Source organism: Propithecus coquereli, unplaced genomic scaffold, assembly GCF_000956105.1.
Source record: "Propithecus coquereli isolate 6110/MARCELLA unplaced genomic scaffold, Pcoq_1.0 Scaffold4, whole genome shotgun sequence".
NCBI classification, from domain to species: domain Eukaryota; kingdom Metazoa; phylum Chordata; class Mammalia; order Primates; family Indriidae; genus Propithecus; species Propithecus coquereli.
Window position 1 is genome coordinate 12,811,427 of NW_012149729.1, and position 17,556 is coordinate 12,828,982.

The following is a 17,556-nucleotide window of genomic DNA, read 5'->3' on the forward strand; positions in this document are numbered from 1 at the left end:
CTATATATTTTTAGTTGTCCGATTAATTTCTTTCTATTTTTAGTAGAGATGGGGTCTCGCTCTTGCTCAGGCTGGTTTCAAACTCCTGAGCTCAAACAATCCGCCCACCTCAGCCTCCCAGAGTGCTAGGATTACAGGCGTGAGTCACTGCGGCCGGCCTTCAAAGTTATTTTGAATTCAAGTTTTTGCCATATTACATGAAAGGATGCATGGCTCAGACAGGAGGTTTTCTTTCTTTTTATGCTACCTCTTCATAATAATAATTTTAAAACAAACTAAAGAATTGTCTTCCTACTCTTGAAACACTGTAATTAATTAGCAGCAATAAGAAGTCTTACTCTTCCTGATGGTCTAGCAACTCCCGATCATCTTCCAGCTGAACTTCTTCCCATGATTTTCCGAGTTCCTTTGTACGAAGAACAGAAGGATTAGAGAGATTGAGGGTAAGAAGAGACAGGAGAAAATAGACACACAAAAAAGCAAACAAAAAGCCCCCTACTCGAGTGGCTTTGAAACAAGACAAGTAAGATATATAGACAGTTCCCAACTTATGATGGTTTGACTTAACAATTTTTTTACTTTGGGATGGTGCAAAAGGATATGCTCTTTGACTTATGATAGGGTCACCTCCCGTAAAACCCATCCTAAGTTGAAAATATCTTAAGTCGAAACCTTACGGTATTTTCAATTTAGGAAAGGTTTATCAGGATGTAGCCCCATCGTAAGTTGAGAAGCATCTGATATTAAAAATTTTATTTTAGTGATAAAGAAGGATATATCCTAACATGTTTTTAATGTGTTTTTCTTTTTGGAGAAGCAGCAATATACTTTTAATAAAGTTTGTTTGTTTATCTATGTATCTATGTATCTACCTATCTATAATGAGCTCTATCTATCTATCTATCTAACTATCTATATTGAGCTTCATTTATTCCACTGGACACTGAGATGGTTGATTTTCAAAAGCCTTTCCTTTTTAAGTGAATTATATATTTTATTTTTTCATCATATGTAAGTAATTATTGTACTGGTCGGATACACAAACAGAGTCTATCTTTTCTCTTTAAATCAATGTTTCTTAACCCTGGATGCATTTTAGAATCTCTTCTTTTTTTTTTTTGAGACAGAGTCTCGCTTTGTTGCCCAGGCTAGAGTGAGTGCTGTGGCGTCAGCCTAGCTCACAGCAACCTCAAACTCCTGGGTTCAAGCGATCCTCCTGCCTCAGCCTCCTGAGTAGCTGGGACTACAGGCATGCGCCACCATGCCCGGCTAATTTTTTCTATATATTTTTAGTTGTCCGATTAATTTCTTTCTATTTTTAGTAGAGACGGGGTCTCGCTCTTGCTCAGGCTGGTCTCGAACTCCTGACCTTGAGTGATCCACTTGCCTTGGCCTCCCAGAGTGCTAGGATTACAGGCGTGAGCCACCGCACCTGGCCAGAATCTCTTCTTTTTTTAAAAAAAAAACACCAATATTTCCTGGTGGAGTCCCTGAAACAGCCTCCTAGATGGACTCTGTTTCTACTTACAAGTCCCCTGTAATAGTCTATTTCCCAGACAGTAGCCACAGTGATCTTTCTAAATGACACTTAGCTGTTTATATAAACATGGCTTGGCATCACACTTAGACCCATGGCTTGTAACATCTCCATGCCCCACCCCTGGCTCCCTCTCCATTCTTATTTCCCACACTTTTTCTCTTTCTCAATTTGCTCCAGCCAGACTGGTCTTTTTGTTGTACCCCGAATACAAGCACATTCGCTTCCACCTACATACTTTTACACTTGTCCTCTCAACCCGTAACCCGGCTCCCCTACATATCTGCATGGCTCGGTCATTCTGGTCTCTGCTTAAAGGTTATCGCCTCAGGCTTTCTCTAACCACCCCGTCTAAAACAACACCACTCCTTCAAGTTACTTTTTATTCCTAAATCATGTTTTACTTTTCTTCAAAGCATTGATCACTACCTGAAATAATTTTGTATATATATTTCTTTTCTTATTGACTATCCATCCCCTCTCCCCTACTAGAATGTCTGTGATGACACGGTCTTTGTTTACTGCTACATTTCCAGAACCTGGTAGACAGTAGAAAGTATTTTTTGAGTTGAATTGTAATTGAAAAAACCTATAAATTTAAGGCCAACTTAGATTCTGTCTCAAAAGGTTTCTGTAAGGTTATTAAATGAATTAGTTAATGTCTGTAAAGCACACAGTACTGGGAATGAATAGGTACTCCAGTACCTACTCAAGTCCCTTTTACCCCTTAAAATTAGTGGAAAAGTTCCACATTTTGGGGTCTATGTCTAGCAAACCTCGTCACTATGTTAGCAAAACTTTACAGTTTGAATGATGTGCTTACAATGCTTACAGAGTGAGTGCTTACAGTGATGAGCAGGAATGACTTCTTTTGCCCCAACCATTTCTCTTTTCTGCCGTAAGCCATTTCTTCTCTTCTTGTCTTGTTTTCTGTCTCTACCCAAACTTCCCACTGTCCCATGCAAAAGCAGATAGTGTGCCAAAGAAGGATGCAGGAACATTAATGGATACCCTTTCATGCAGCTATACTATGGTTAGGATCAAGCCCCCCTGAGCTGCTATAAGCACGGATATCTTTGTTGTTCAATATCCTTCTTTGGAAAAATACAACCCCAAATCAATCAATTATGGACATTTTTTTCCTCAAAGGTATTAATTTAACTAAAAACAAAGAACTACGAGTGCTATTATGATTTAGGGGGAGAAAAAATCTATCATTCATCAACTTAATGAGAGGTTTTGAAGCTGTCATTATTTATCAGCTAAATGACGCATAAACTTAGACATACAGAGATCTACCATAACGTCATTAGAGACAGTTAATTTGGACTCTATAATGTACTTCCCAGAGTTGTCAGAAAGTGTCTGAACCTCATTACAGGACAACAAAATGGCCTCAACACTGTGAACAGGATTGTTGTTAGAATTTTTGGCAGTGAATTAAATCATTCATGCCTTACTTGGTTTCTCTGGACTTGGATTTAAGGTCATGCTTTTGTTGCTACAAGAAGGATGGACCTTCTGTGATACTATCATTCTGAATGATATGGGCAAATGTTGCTTATTAATAAATGTTATGAGACAAAAGTAACAAAAAATATCTTTCACTGTCAAAATTCCAGATTGAATGCACTATTTTATAACTTCCTCAGTGTTGAGAACAACATGGAAGGTATTTATCTAGGCAATACAGCATTAATTAACCATTTACCACACTTGAGAGAAAAATGGATATCTATGTTTATTAGTATATTAGGAAATAAGCAATTTGCATGTGACAGTGGCCCAGACTTCTGCTTTGGTACAGTTAAATATATGATCTATTACAGGAACAAGACCCAAAGAGAAAAAAAACCCTGGAAACAAAGCACATAACTCTCTAATTAAGATACTGTGTCTGCTAATGAATCATGTCAGGAAAGCAAAGAATGAAAGAAAAACAAAGTTTGGAAGGCATGTCAGTAAAGATGTTCAGAACACCCCCTCAAACCCCTACATCAGATGGTTTATGAGCAATGAGAGGGTGGAAAAAAACATGGGAAAAAAAAATAGATTCCCTTCACGTAGCACCACTCCACCCAATACATACACACTTATAATACATGTGCTTAAACAAAAACCCATCAGAAACAGATAAAATGCTTCAAGTGTAAATAAATTATTTCATCAGAAAGAATTATAACAAAACTATGAAAACTAGGTTAAGAGCCTACTTTTGTTATCAGTAGCTTTCTATATTTTAAGAATAAAACAAATTAAATCAAAGAATGATAAAACCATGGCAAAAATAGTTCCCTTTAGAAAAACTCATGGTTTGAAGCATGAACACCTTAGGAATACATGGCTGAGGCCTTGATGATGTTAAACAGTCTGTTGCCCTCTGAGGCAGGGGTATCTGAATGTGAAACTACCTTGTCCCCTAACCACCCCTACTATTTGCTGAACCCTTTTGTTTGTGAGAAAACAAAGCAAGAACTTGAAGTAGATAATCCAGACTATGCAAAAGACCTTTAATGTATTTGCAAGTCTGTTATTATTCAGAAACTGCTATGAATTATAATTTCCAATTATTTGGAAATTATCTCACCAAAGAAGGAAAAAGGAACTTGCAATTCGCTGAGCTCAGAGGAGAGCCAAAAATAGCCTCTTTATCCCTTGGCTCTTCCACCTTTGCTGACTATTAGAACGTATCTTGCCAGGGTTCTACTGGATGCTTTCATCACTGATTAACTGGAGACTGTACAGATGTCTGTTGGAGTTGGTGATACAGGAGAGGTCAGGCACTGACTGTGTACAACCATTACAAGGCGTTCAAACAAATGTGCTTACATGTCTGTCCCCCATACCGACTTCTGTGCTCTTTAAGAGTAGTGACTCAAATCAGCCTCCCTGTCTATAATATTTTTCTTTCTGTTCCAGCATCTGGTACCCTGGCACTCAAATATATGTAGAATGTGTGAAGTCAACGAAATGGATGTACAGACACTAATAATTTAACAATTCTTCTCTATTTTGCCTATATTCTTACACTCATGTCAGCCTTTTCCCTCAGAGGAATAAGCAGTGAATTTTTCTCATTCTTCTTTTTTTTTTAAAATAATAAAGTGCTATTCATCGCTTAAGTAAAATTTTAGAAGAATTTATTTTTTATATTGATGATTTATTATTCATGTTCACCATAGTAAATATTATTGATTAATGAGGTCTGAAGTAAAACTAAAATGATGTGGAGAAAATATTGGCCCTCATTTTTCCCTAACTAGAGACTATTAGTATTTGGAACAGTCTTTTATATACTCATTCTATGTACTATTATACTTTTAATTGACAATAATATCCCTTAAAATATTCCTAGAATGTTATTAAGGTTGATATCTCTGGTAAGCATTCTTCTAGTTTAGGGTACTTGTACATCTTTAGAGACTTCATTGGCTTCTTCAATCCCTTTCAAAGGTGTTTACATCGTTTCTATAACGCTAAGGCATCAAACACATTTCAAATTTTCTTTCTTTCTTTCTTTCTTTTTTTTGTGATCATTCTCACTGATGTTGGCCATTTCCCTCAGTGAGAAAGCACACAGGACTAGGAAGGCTAGGGTTGTGGGGTCGGGCCTTAAAGGGCTGATTAAAGTCAGCTTTACTTTGATCCTGGCTCAATTTCTAAAATAGTTTGTTACAAAAGAGAATGGGCAAAGGAGGGTGAATAGGTCATTATAAATTCATCACCATTACCTGACCAAAAATCCAACCCAAAGCATAAGACATAGGCGCTAGTATTATCTCAATTGTACAAATGAAGGAAAACTGATGCAGAGGACAAGGAACTTGCCCTAGCTATGTGATACTGGGAAAATTATGCAAACTTTCTGTGCCCCAGTCGTCCGATCTATAAGATAGGCTTAATGATAATACCTGTGTCATAGGGAAATGATTAAGATTAATTGATTTACTATAAATACCTAGGACAGTGCCTGGTCTATAGTAAGTATACAAATAACTGCTAATTAAAAAAAAATTGACTTATATCAATATTACCCTACAGTTGTAATTTAATTTTCATTTTATCTGTTATTAAAGGCTTTTTATTCGCTTGAAGCACCTCTCTCATGCCATGATTCATGCTACATGAAATCAGGAACTGTGTGGGCAGCATAACCTAGTATGCTTATCTAGAGATAGCTGGCCCTAGCCGATAAATTCAGTTTTGACAGTTACACTATTTGAAGTCCAGGGAATGAAGAATCATACTTTTCTAAAAGTGCCAGCAGAACAAGAGTGAGCAGACCCTTTGAAGTCTCCTCTAAAAGGTTAACACCTCTAGCTATATAATGTTCCGCTAGGCCCAAGCTCTTGAATATTAGTTTAAAAGAGCCCCAGAAGGAAGAATTATTAAATTGCTCCCATAGCTTGCTGCAGTAGTTGAATATTTCTTAGAGTTAACACTGAAGTCCACTCCCTATTGGATTGGGCTGGCCCCTGAAGCAGCATTTGCTCTAGGAAGTAATGACTGAGTGATTTCAAGAGAAGACTGAAGGACTCAAAGGGTACTTTTGCCTTTAGCTGGTTGTAAAACATCTGTAGCAAACCATGGCAACCTCCTAGAGTCAATCTTCAAATACATGCTAAACTTGCTTCTCAAGGGGGAATTTTAGTTTAACATTATACGGATTCATTAGAACCAGACAAAAATTCTACCCTAGAGCAGAGATTTCCAACATAATTCAGGATATGCTTGTTTCTATCCAATAGATAAAATGATTGATTATATTCAATTAGCTTTCTATAGCCAATGGGTTTGGATTTTAATTCAGTCATATTGAGAGGAAAAAAACAATTTCCATTTGCTTAAGGAAAGCACCAGTTAGAAAGTGAACTCTCCATCATTCTTTCAAGCCCTCTAGAGAATTACTTAACCCCTTCCTTTACATGAGTAGTTTCCCTCCTTTATTACATACAATTAAAAAATTGTATGTAGTGGATTGGGCGCAGGGCCAGTAGCACTCCCCAGTCCAGTTTTGATTATGTCAATCAAAATCCCCCTCCCATATTTCTAAACCCTCCCTCTCTTCCTCTCCTCTCCTCCCCTCCCCTGCCCCCCTTCCACCATCTGTCTCCATCTGAATGCCTCTTCTTACCCAAAACGGGCTGTAATTGACCAAGGACAGCAAATGGTATGGTGGTTTCTTGGCAGGGAGAGCTTTCAATGTATTTAAAATCCTTGACATGGTAAGCTAGTTAGTCTACTCTACCAGCCAAGCAAATAAAAGTCCCCTTGCATATTAAATAGCTTGGTCTCCCTGACACTTCCCTTAAAAACAAGCTGACCCAAGAGAATGATAAAGATATACATGTTTGTGGGGAAGGGGAGGATTTTTTAGTGGCAAGAAAGGGGAAGAGTAGAGATTGTTTTTAAAGAATTATTAATATCTTGAATATCACCTAGCATATCCAGTGCTCAACAGAATGTTTTTTGAATAGAATATAGAAGTCTCTAGCCTCATGTTAACAGATAATACATAAATGGGGAAGGTGGATATTCAAATGCTGGATTTTTTTTTTTTTTTTTGGTCAAGATTACCGAGTTCTAGAGACATGACATTTTTACGATATAAATGCCTGCCAAATAAAAGACAAATCAAATCGAATGCTTTGTAAACTATTTTGTAGTTTATGCTTTGTAAAGCTAATCACTACTTAAATGTGCCCCTCAATTACATTTTGACTCTTGTATAATACTAATTGCTTATTCAAATATTAATTGGCCCTTAGAAAGATTTTGTTTGCAGTATTGCAGTCAAATTTTAAATTATGAAAAAAAACCCTTACCAAATAATTGATGACATAAAATCGGTCATATTCTCTGTTCTTAGGATTGATCTTACGATGCTGTTTTTTCCTCATGTGATCTTTAAGTGTATTTTTGTCCCTAAAGGTCTTCTCACAGTACAAGCACTGCAAACTAAAAGAAATATACAAACACTGATAAATAAAACAAGTCTCTTGGATAATTGCTGCAATAGCCCTTTATTATTATTGAGCTTTGTATTTATTCATTTTAGGTCACAGAGGATCTTCAAATGGGATACACCACCCTTATCAGAATCACCGCCCCCCCCACCCCCCCAACTTTATTCATTTGGCTTTGTAGAATGCACAATACGGTTTATTTTGTAGTTGGCTAAGTTGGCTAACCTGGCTATTTAGTTAAAACTGTGACAAAGACAGCTAATGTCCAAAAATTATTTTTCTACTTTACTAATCAAATTACTTATTCTAAAATGAAGATGTAGGTACGTTCTTCAACTAATTACAATGATGATTAGCCCTGATTTGCTCCTATCGTATATAAAATTAGTACCTGGTTTGGTATATCCTATGAGCTGATTTGCAGAGTTTGATTCCTAGCTTCAGTGCTGACTAGCTGTGGGATGTAGTAAAGTTATTTACCCTCTCTGTTGACATTTTCCGATTTCTAAATTGAAGATAATGCCTACATTTTAGAGAGTTTTTATGATAACTTCATATGTATGTCTATTTATTGAGCACTTATGTGTGGTAGGTGTTTTATCTGTATATATCAATAAAATGATGCGATGATAACAGCTACCACTTACTTAGTGGTATCATTTTTACAAAGCATCATTTTTATATACCTTCTATTCAAATATTTCCACTGACCGTGAATTCATTACCTAATGAAGTAGTGATTACCAGTTTTGAACAGATTACTGAGAAAGTGTCTTCATGAAACTAACCTAAACAGTAGACACTTCTACCTAGTAAAAAGTAGAGAGTTCTACTTTCTCAAGCCATACAGAATAAGTGTAATCTCTTTTACATGAAAACCTTCCAATGATTGCAGTCTGTTATTGTTTCAATTTTGAATTCTTTTTAATCTCTACTAAATATCCTTTCATCTATTTCTTATGACACAGAATATACTCTTTGGCATAAGAATATTCTTTTATAGTATATTCTATCATAGTAAACAACTTACAGGTGAAAAGCTGCTTACAGATATTCATTACTGCTAATCTTGCTAGAAAGCACATCTGGTCTTATTTTATAAACAAAGGGTCACTTAACAAAAGGATGAAGGGACTAATTTTACCATAGTGCTGATATCAGAATTTGAGTTAAGAACTTTTCATAATTGATCAATGTCACTTGACACTTATTTTTTTAAATGGTATTGCTCTAAATGTTGTGGGCTGAGATACCACACTTGTTAGTATTCTATTAAAACTGGGTTCTGAGAGAAAAAGTCTTGGGCCCTTTCCTGGAAAGAAAAGTGGATACATTTTTCAAAGCCATTTTGGTGACCTAGAGAATTTTCTTCTTTGTTTCAACAGGCTAAGCTCCAGATACCCAAGGTTGCCAAAATATGACCTTGGGAAAATGGAATGTTACTATATATAAATGTGAATGAAAGCTAAAAGGCAGAAGAATGCATATAACATTCTAGGTCTCATATAAAATTAAATAACATATAACAATTTGACAATATAATTACTAAATATGCAGAAAAAGTAAAGTGAAAAGTAAAGGAATTATAATGCCAAACTTAAGAAATACTAATGGAGAAAGGCACATGGAGAAATTCAAAGGAATTTTAATAATGTTCTGTTTCTTAGGCTGGATGGTATGTATATTCTTCACATCCCACATGACATAACTTATATGGTATGTATATTGTTTTGTTTACATACGCATATTCTATTTTTAAAATTTAAAAAATACTAAAAGGCAGCATGGTCCAGATAAAATAAGGATTGTCATACAAAATGTAAATTCCTCCAACAAGAGAAATTTCCATTTCTTTAATTACTTCTGACTATTAATTTAAAAAAAAAATCACAACAGAGTCCAAGATTAAAACAGCTTTAGGCAGTGTTTCATAAAACAATACCTACTTGTCAAGCTTTTTCTGTAATGTACACAGAAATTCATTGCAATTTACAATGTTGTCCGGCAATCCAATGTTGAAAGCATGTTCTCTGGCCATGTGGTTCAAAAGAACAGATCTAGGAAGAAATTTGAGCAATCTGTATTATTTATAAATCATTTAGGAACAAATCAGGCTAGGAATAGCATTTGTATAATAAAAACACTAAGTAGAGGTATAAGTAAGTGTTAAACAATGGCACAAACATTTGAGCTATGAAAGACTGACATAGTATAAAGTATGTAAACTCATCCACAGTCAGAAAAGAAGGCCAAGGTTTGTTCTACCATCTGTTACTGGACAGGGTTATACTCTACAGGAGAATCAGATTCTATCCCTTAAAGAACTAAATAAACTGTACTTCTACTTTTCCAATTCATCATGGTGAAGAGTAAGAGGCAACTGTCTAACAGAAATATGAACTGTTATGACCTAGGATCACACATTTAGCCAGTTTATCATTGGACAAAAACCCGGAACCCACAGTTAACAGGTCTAATTACACACAAGGGTTATGATAACCTGGAAACTCAATGACCAGCATGTTGATTAGTTTATGCAGAAAGTGAAAATTTAATTTTATGTAACTTTTACATAGGAAAAGAGTATGTGTCCTGAGCCTTTATTACAATTTTAGCTCATAAAATAAAGACGACAGTTTTTACGAACTCATTAGTATACATACCATTGATAGACTATGCATAGTGATACATTATACAGTTTATTTTATCTAGTTTATTTAGACACTTACTTGCCCCAATTGTTTTTAGTGTTTTTCTTTTCCTTGAGAAAGTGAAATAAAGCAACCTTCTTTATAAAAATGTCTGTTGACTTTTTTTTTTACTATGTAGAAGATACATTTTATCTTGCAGTTAATACGATATGCCCATTTGTCTAACTGCTTAACTACTACTGATAACTTGCTAATATTACTTGTTGGGGTAGTTCACAGTGCCTTTTGGGCCCACAAAGTTTCTCCCACAGGTAGCCCAGACAGAGCTAGACCTTCCCAGGGGCTTTAGGCCTAAGGCTTAGGATATGGAAGAGTTCAGGTGAAAGCAGAACTTGGAGCCTCTTGCAGGAAGTGGGGTGGGTAGGTGGGTGGGTGTCAAGGGGTGTGAGGCAGAAGGTTAGAAAGCTTCTCCTACCCCCAAGGCCATGTTGTGCTAGTGTACAGAGTGCCTCTGGATCCAGGGAGGTTCTCCCTAAAGTGGCCAAGCCATAGTTACTTCTGCTTAAGACTTCCAGGATAAAGATCCAGATCCTATATTGTGCCTGGATGCTGTTAGAAATAACAGCTGGCTCAAGGGGTACAGGTGGGTTAGGAGGTTTCCCTCATACCCAGGCTATGTGGGATCAAAAGCTCTTGCCATTAACAGCCACAATGAATATATTCATGGGAACCTAGTCCTGCTTTCAACCTCTCTGGGACCTAAAAACCTGGCATCTAGGGTCTGTAAGTTAGGAGATGGGAGTTAAGCCAGTGGTTGGCTCGAAGGGTACATGAGTTAGGAGGCTTCCCCAGTCTCTAAGACACTGTCCGGGCAAACCCCAGTAGCTTCTGGGATCCATGAGGGTTGACTCGGAAAGACCTTCAGCCTTAGCCAGTTTGCCACCATCTGTCTCTTCATTTGGCCGTTCCTGATCTGTATCCTTTATAAGAAAATTATAATCGTAAATATAGTGGTTTCCCAAGTTCTGTGAGTCTTTCTAGCAAATTATCAAATGCATGAAATTACCAGTGGGAATCTCTGACTTTGTAGCCTGTTAAAGTTTGGGGAGTCTAGAGATTGCCTGAACTTATGGCTGGTGTCTTGTTGTGGTCTAGAGTCCTTAAACGTGTAGAGTCTGATGCTAATTCCAGGTAATTAGTGCCAGAATTGAATTGTAGTGCACCAGTTGATTTTGGACCAGTTGGAGTTGGTGACAGAATTACCAATCCCCTAACTTCTTTTCTAGGTCTTTATCATTTTTGATATCCAAAAGTGAAAAATCAAAAACTGCCAAAGATTCAGAGTAAACAAGTTAGTATGGAGAGGTCTATCTGTAGTAGTTTATTGCCATGGTCTTGCCTGTCAGCCAATTTTAAAAGTTCCGCAATATTAAACGTAAATCTACTTTTGGCATCTTAAGAATTAATCCCCTTACTCTGTTTAGAGCAACCACAATCCATCTTTAATGTTAGGCATATTTTTAAAAAGAGTACTGCTGACATATCAAAGGGTTCTGAGCCAACCTACTGAACTTAATTTATATAACCAATAGTTATGGATGTTTTGATGAATTTTTAGATTAAAAACAATAACATTTAAGATGCATAATAGCAAACCTGTTTCCAAGGAATTCTTCATTGCAAAACATACAAATGCCATGAAAACTGTTATCATTTCGTTCTTGCTGCTGTTGTTCCAGAATTTCTTTCTGTAAAGTAGAAACAGGTTTATGGTATAATCTTTAATAAATGCACAGTTAGCTAATAAAAAATGTCATAGTCTGAATAGGAGGAAGCTGGGGTGGAAACACAAAGGCTACAGATGAAAGTTGTCAATAAATTTCTCCATTTCTGTCCTTGCATCAAAGCTCTAAGTCTGTACCATTAAATGACTATAGAATACTCCACTTGGACAGCTACGTTGGACACTTAAAGTTAACAGTCTTACCATCCTTCCGTACCTTGTCCTTTGTTCTGTCTTTGTCAGTTATCTCCTATCCTCACTCTCTTCCAAAAACAAAAATGTAGTGGGATCTCTGACTTGCTCATTTCCCTAATTCTTAGTTTGTAATCAAGTTATGATCAATTTTTCACTCAAACTATCTTTCATGTTACTTTTCTCCATTAATACCAATGTCATCACCGAGTCCAATTTTTATTCAGTCATTATGAGACTACCCTAAATAAGTCTCCTAAAGGGTCTGATTTCAATCCCTCTTCCATCATATCTATGCTCTTTTTTTTGCTATTAGAAGAACTTTCTTAAACATTGTTTTCATGCAAAAATTCTTTTGTTATACTTCAACTCAAATAATTTCAAATATGCTGTCATACTGTCCTGTTCTAATCAGGGTGGGTCTATACATTATCTTTCCTTGAGGTCATTTTATTTCCCTTTGCTTTTTCACTCTTACCTGTTTATCAAGATTCAATTTGATTCCCATTTTTATCATGCAGACATTTCTGATTATAGTACCACAGGTAAGAGCTTAGGCTCTGAAAAATTGAGGAGATCTGGATTTGAAATCTGGCTCTACCTGTAATTGATATTTTATTTAACCTCTTTAATCCTCAGTTTTCTCATTTTTAGATGAAAATAAAGTATTATCTCACAGCACTGTTTATAGGATTAAATCAGATAATGTATGTAGAGTTTAAATTGTATATAAATCATTAAATGTTTGATATTATTCTTACCCAGCCCACATCAATTCCCATTATCTATTACATGCCATCTCTTTGGTAACTGTTGTCTGTTTTGTTTTCTGAAGGGAAATGAAAGGTCTTTGAAGTTAAAAGAAAGTCTCTATGCTGTCACTATATCTGTATACCATTCTCCTCTTGTAACTTGGTGCTCAAAATAGGAACTTCATAAAGTTTATTGTTGATTCTATAAATATTTATAGAGCAGCATAAAAATGAGTTTCTATCTAGAATCTTAAATTCCATGTGGCATTTTCTAGAAATGCATCACCAAACATCTAGAAATATTAATCTATTCAAGGAAAAAAATTAAGAAGCTACCATGATGAGAATCAATTCAGTGAACTTCTAGTTTCAGTCTTGATGGAATAACAGAGATCAGACTTACCCTTCTACAGCAAACTACCATAAAACAAATTGGGTTCATATATTTTACATATTTTCAGGCATTAGATAATAGCACAGCGCTGTGATCCTCGACAGAAAAAAATAATACTTATACCAGTTTTCTGCTGGTGGAGTATTTTCTAAACTGCAACATAGGGAAGTTGAAACCAAATGAAGAGTACATACTAGATAAACAGATTTTCTAGATCACAGAAATTTTAATTGGCATTTAAAGGGGTAAGTTTTATACAAGACGGTTTCTAAGACACCTCTCATGTTTTCTCTTCATTCCAAATTCAAGACATAATCTAGCCTGTTCTATATGATACAGGGTGCTTGTTATGAACAATTACTACCATATTGTACTGCAATGCAAATATGTTTTACTTTCAGAATCTCTTTGTCACTGCAAATGACTGAACTGTTGTGCTCTCCTAGTTTGATTTTATTGTCTCTTTTTTATGGCCATCTATGTTGATCTCCTTTTATTCGCTGACTTTTAATCACTGTTAGTGGGTCGCCTTCTCTATCCACTAACTGGCTCCCCCATCTATACCTCCTTTTTGTTTGCTATCCTTTGTTTGGACCTTTGTTCTTTCCCTTAATCTAGAATAAAACCATAGGGACTCCCAAAACCCAGCTAAGAAAATACAGATGCCCAATTCTAAGAATAAGATTATGTCAAATATTAATATCTTTGGTACCTGAGAAAAAGTAGCTTCCAGTACCACCTTTCTTGGATGGGCTTTATGAAAGTTATTTTCATCTGGTAGGGATGCTTTGTTTCTTATTTCTGGGTTCTCTGAAATTTGTACCTACTGAGGTTACCTACCAGACACCAGATGGATGCACTTATAGGAAAGAGTTTCCCTGTGCATACATTGTAAAATTATGTTTATCTGATACATGCCCAGAGGGATGGAAAACAAAATCTGACTATAAATGAACCTTTAAAAAAATTAGTTTATAAATATGTAATGACTATATTTGGAAAGGAAACAACTAGAATTGGTACTCAATAAAAGCTTAAGGAACACACTAATGGCTCCTTGTTTTCTACTGAATAAAATCCGTAATCTTTAGCATGGCATTTAGAATGTTCTGTACCTGATTCTAACCTAGGTTTTTAAAAGGCTTTACATTGCTTTCCCATATAACTATATGTTATAGGGAAAAGCAAGAACACACAGTATGATTTACTTGTGTATTATTATCAATAGCAGTTCTCAATTACCTATTATGATTTCTTAAGCCACTCAACGGCCAGGAATTAACTGTTTCCTCTTTTGCTCGTCTTTGCTATTAAGTTCTCTACCCTTATCCTCTAAGAGTCAGCTCAAGCTACATCTCTGTAGTAAGTGGAAAGAACAAATGACAAGGACTTAGGAGCTCTTGTCCTATTTTCGTGACTGACTAGTTCTCAATCTGGCCTTGGGCATATCACTTCTCAAGGACTCACTTTTTGGTGATCTCTAAATTGCCTCGGAAACATTCTACAAGTCATTAAAGTGATTGCCCCAGACCAATTCTGCACTAGAAGTGATACTTCTTTTTTGTTTTTACCACAGTTTATAGCATTCAGTTGGTAACCACATTGCTTGGTCTTCAGGAAAACTGTGTCCTAACCATCTCTCCTCATAGAAAATGAGCTCCTTTATGCCATATGCACACAATTTCTTAGAGTAGAGTCTCGATAAATACATGACAACCAAATTTATACACCACATGCAACAATGTACACACTACAAATCTCAATGCTCCCCTGAAAATCAAAATGGCCTTCTCTAAGGAGAGGATTTATAACACACTTGATTATCCCTTACTGACATAGGATTAGAACTTGTATTATATTTCATACATAATGTAAAATGGAGAGCTTCCCACAGCAATAGTAAACTGATATTTGTTAAAGATAATAGCCTACTGTATACATTAACTATTCTAGGAAAACAAATTTATGTTGATCATGATTTTACAAGTACCAAAGTTGTTTGTTTTTTTAAAAACTCACAAGTGACAATTGTTTTCTTTTAATTTTATTTTTATTTTATTTATTTATTTATTTTTGAGACACAGTCTCACTCTGTTGCCCGGGCTAGAGTGCCATCGTGTCAAGTCTAGCCCACAGCAACCTCAAACTCCTGGGCTCAAGTAATCCTTCTGCCTCAGCCTCCCGAGTAGCTAGGACTACAGGCACACACCAACATGTCCGGCTAATTTTTTCTATATATTTTTAGTTGTCCAGCTAATTTCTTTGTATTTTTAGTAGAGACGGGGTCTCGCTCTTGCTCAGGCGATTCACCCGCCTCGGCCTCCCAGAGTGCTAGGATTATAGGCGTGAGCCACTGCGCCCGGCCCGCAAGTGACAATATTTAGAAACATACAGATTTACAGAGAATTTTACATTGCCATGGGTAGAGATTTGGGGGATAGGTTTTTACTTTAAAAAATAATTTTTACTTTTAATACTATATACATACTTTTAATAAGTATATATCTTAAAAGCATAAATAGATGTTCATTACTAAGATGACTTTTTGAGCAAAGTAGAAGATGCAAGTCAAGATGAGGAAATAAACTAGAGTGGCAATTACTGAATCCAACAATTAGGGAAACTAAGTGTATTGGTGTGGAACACAATTATTTTTATCTGTAAAAAGAAAAAATATTAAGAATTGAAATAATGTTATCAAGTTTCCCTCCTATCCACTCTACTAAAGTTTATTCTATGAAGTGCTTATGCCTTATAAGAATAAATAGGAAATTCTCCTTATTTTTAAAAATAAGACCCCCAAATATATCATATATACTTTTGACAAAATTTTACTTATACATAAAATAAATAATATGAAAATAAAAATTATTTTAATTCTACAACTATTACATCTGTAACAGCTTTCCTTATCATTTTATAATCAATTCGATAAATTAAGGAGAAGGTCTCTTTTATTCATTGAAATTGGCTTTGATGATATAATTATGTCATGACATGCTAAATGAATTAGTAAAACAGGATGCTAAATAAGACTGGTAGTTTTTCTCTTATATTTTTATTATACAAATTTTCACCAGCAAAGTTAAAGAATAGTACAGCGAACATTCCTATACTCAATACTAACATTCACTAATGGTTGATATTTTGCCAGTTTCTTTCCACATACACACACACAACACTGTGCATCATACTTTTTTCCGGCTAAACCATTTGAAAATAAGTTGCAGACATCATGACACTTCACTCCTAAATACTTAAGCATGCCTCTCCTAAGGATAAGGACATTCTTCTACATATAATCATTGTTACACACCTAAGAAAGTTAACAATAATTTCAAAATAGCATGTAGCATCCAGGCAAAACTTTGCTCTGTCACCCTGGCTGGAATGCAGTGGTGTGATCACAGCTAACTGCAACCTTGAATGCCTGGGCTCAAGCGATCCTCCTGCCTTAGCCTCCTGAGTAGCTGGGACTACAGGCATACGCCACTACCCCTGGCTAAGTTTCTTATTTTTTGTAGAGATGGGGTCTCACTATGTTGCCCAGGCTGGTCTTGAACTCCTAGCCTCAAGTGATCCTCCCGCCTCGGCCTCCCAAAGTGCTGGGATTACAGGTGTGAGCCACTGTGCCCAGCATTGCCTCTAAATCTTAAACCACAAAATAACTCACCAGCCTGGGACCAGCCTAGTATATAGAAAAGAAAAATTTTTCCAAACACAATGATAGTCTTCCAAAATATATGCATGACTGCTAATAAAACTTGGTCAATATTATTGTCTTTATGTTATCAATTCAAAATGTATTTCATTAGATCATAAGCTCACCAAAGGCAGAACTGTTTTATTCATCTATGTAGTGCCCACTGTACATTATAGACAGGGGTACACAACAACTGTTGAATAGAGTTGCTATGTTTCCTATGGCCTCTATTTCCTCAAATCCTTCAAGTTGTTAGAAGGAGTCTAAGTAGAAGACAGCCACATCATCAGTAGGCCCTAAAACCTTTATTTCCATTGCTGTTAAGTGCTATGATGTGAGGAAACAAAACTAAGCATTAAATTATGTGCTTCCTTCTTCTATAGCAAACATATTGTCAGCTGCTGATCAGGCATCAAAGAGGAAGAAACTGAGTAGAAGCTACCTGGACAGTCAAGAAAAATATTTTTTCTTTTCTCTTCATTCCCTTTTGTCCTCTCCTTCTTTCCCCCTCCTTTTCTATCCCTTCCCCCCCTTCCCTCTTTCTTTCCTCTGTAAAACTTGGTATCTGATAGAATTAG

General features: G+C 36.0%; 1 protein-coding gene across 3 annotated transcripts in view; it reads right to left on the reverse strand.

The window, feature by feature from the left end:
* ZNF277 (zinc finger protein 277) overlaps positions 1-17,556 on the reverse strand; it is a 93,882-nt gene that overhangs the window by 6,268 nt on the left and 70,058 nt on the right. For all 3 annotated transcript variants that reach the window (XM_012652795.1, XM_012652794.1, XM_012652796.1), the window contains exons 5-8: positions 11,811-11,902; positions 9,450-9,560; positions 7,363-7,495; positions 339-406 (exon numbers count right to left, since the gene is read on the reverse strand). In XM_012652795.1, the coding sequence (XP_012508249.1) occupies positions 339-406; positions 7,363-7,495; positions 9,450-9,560; positions 11,811-11,902 (404 nt within the window). The remainder of the gene's footprint in view (positions 1-338; positions 407-7,362; positions 7,496-9,449; positions 9,561-11,810; positions 11,903-17,556) is intronic.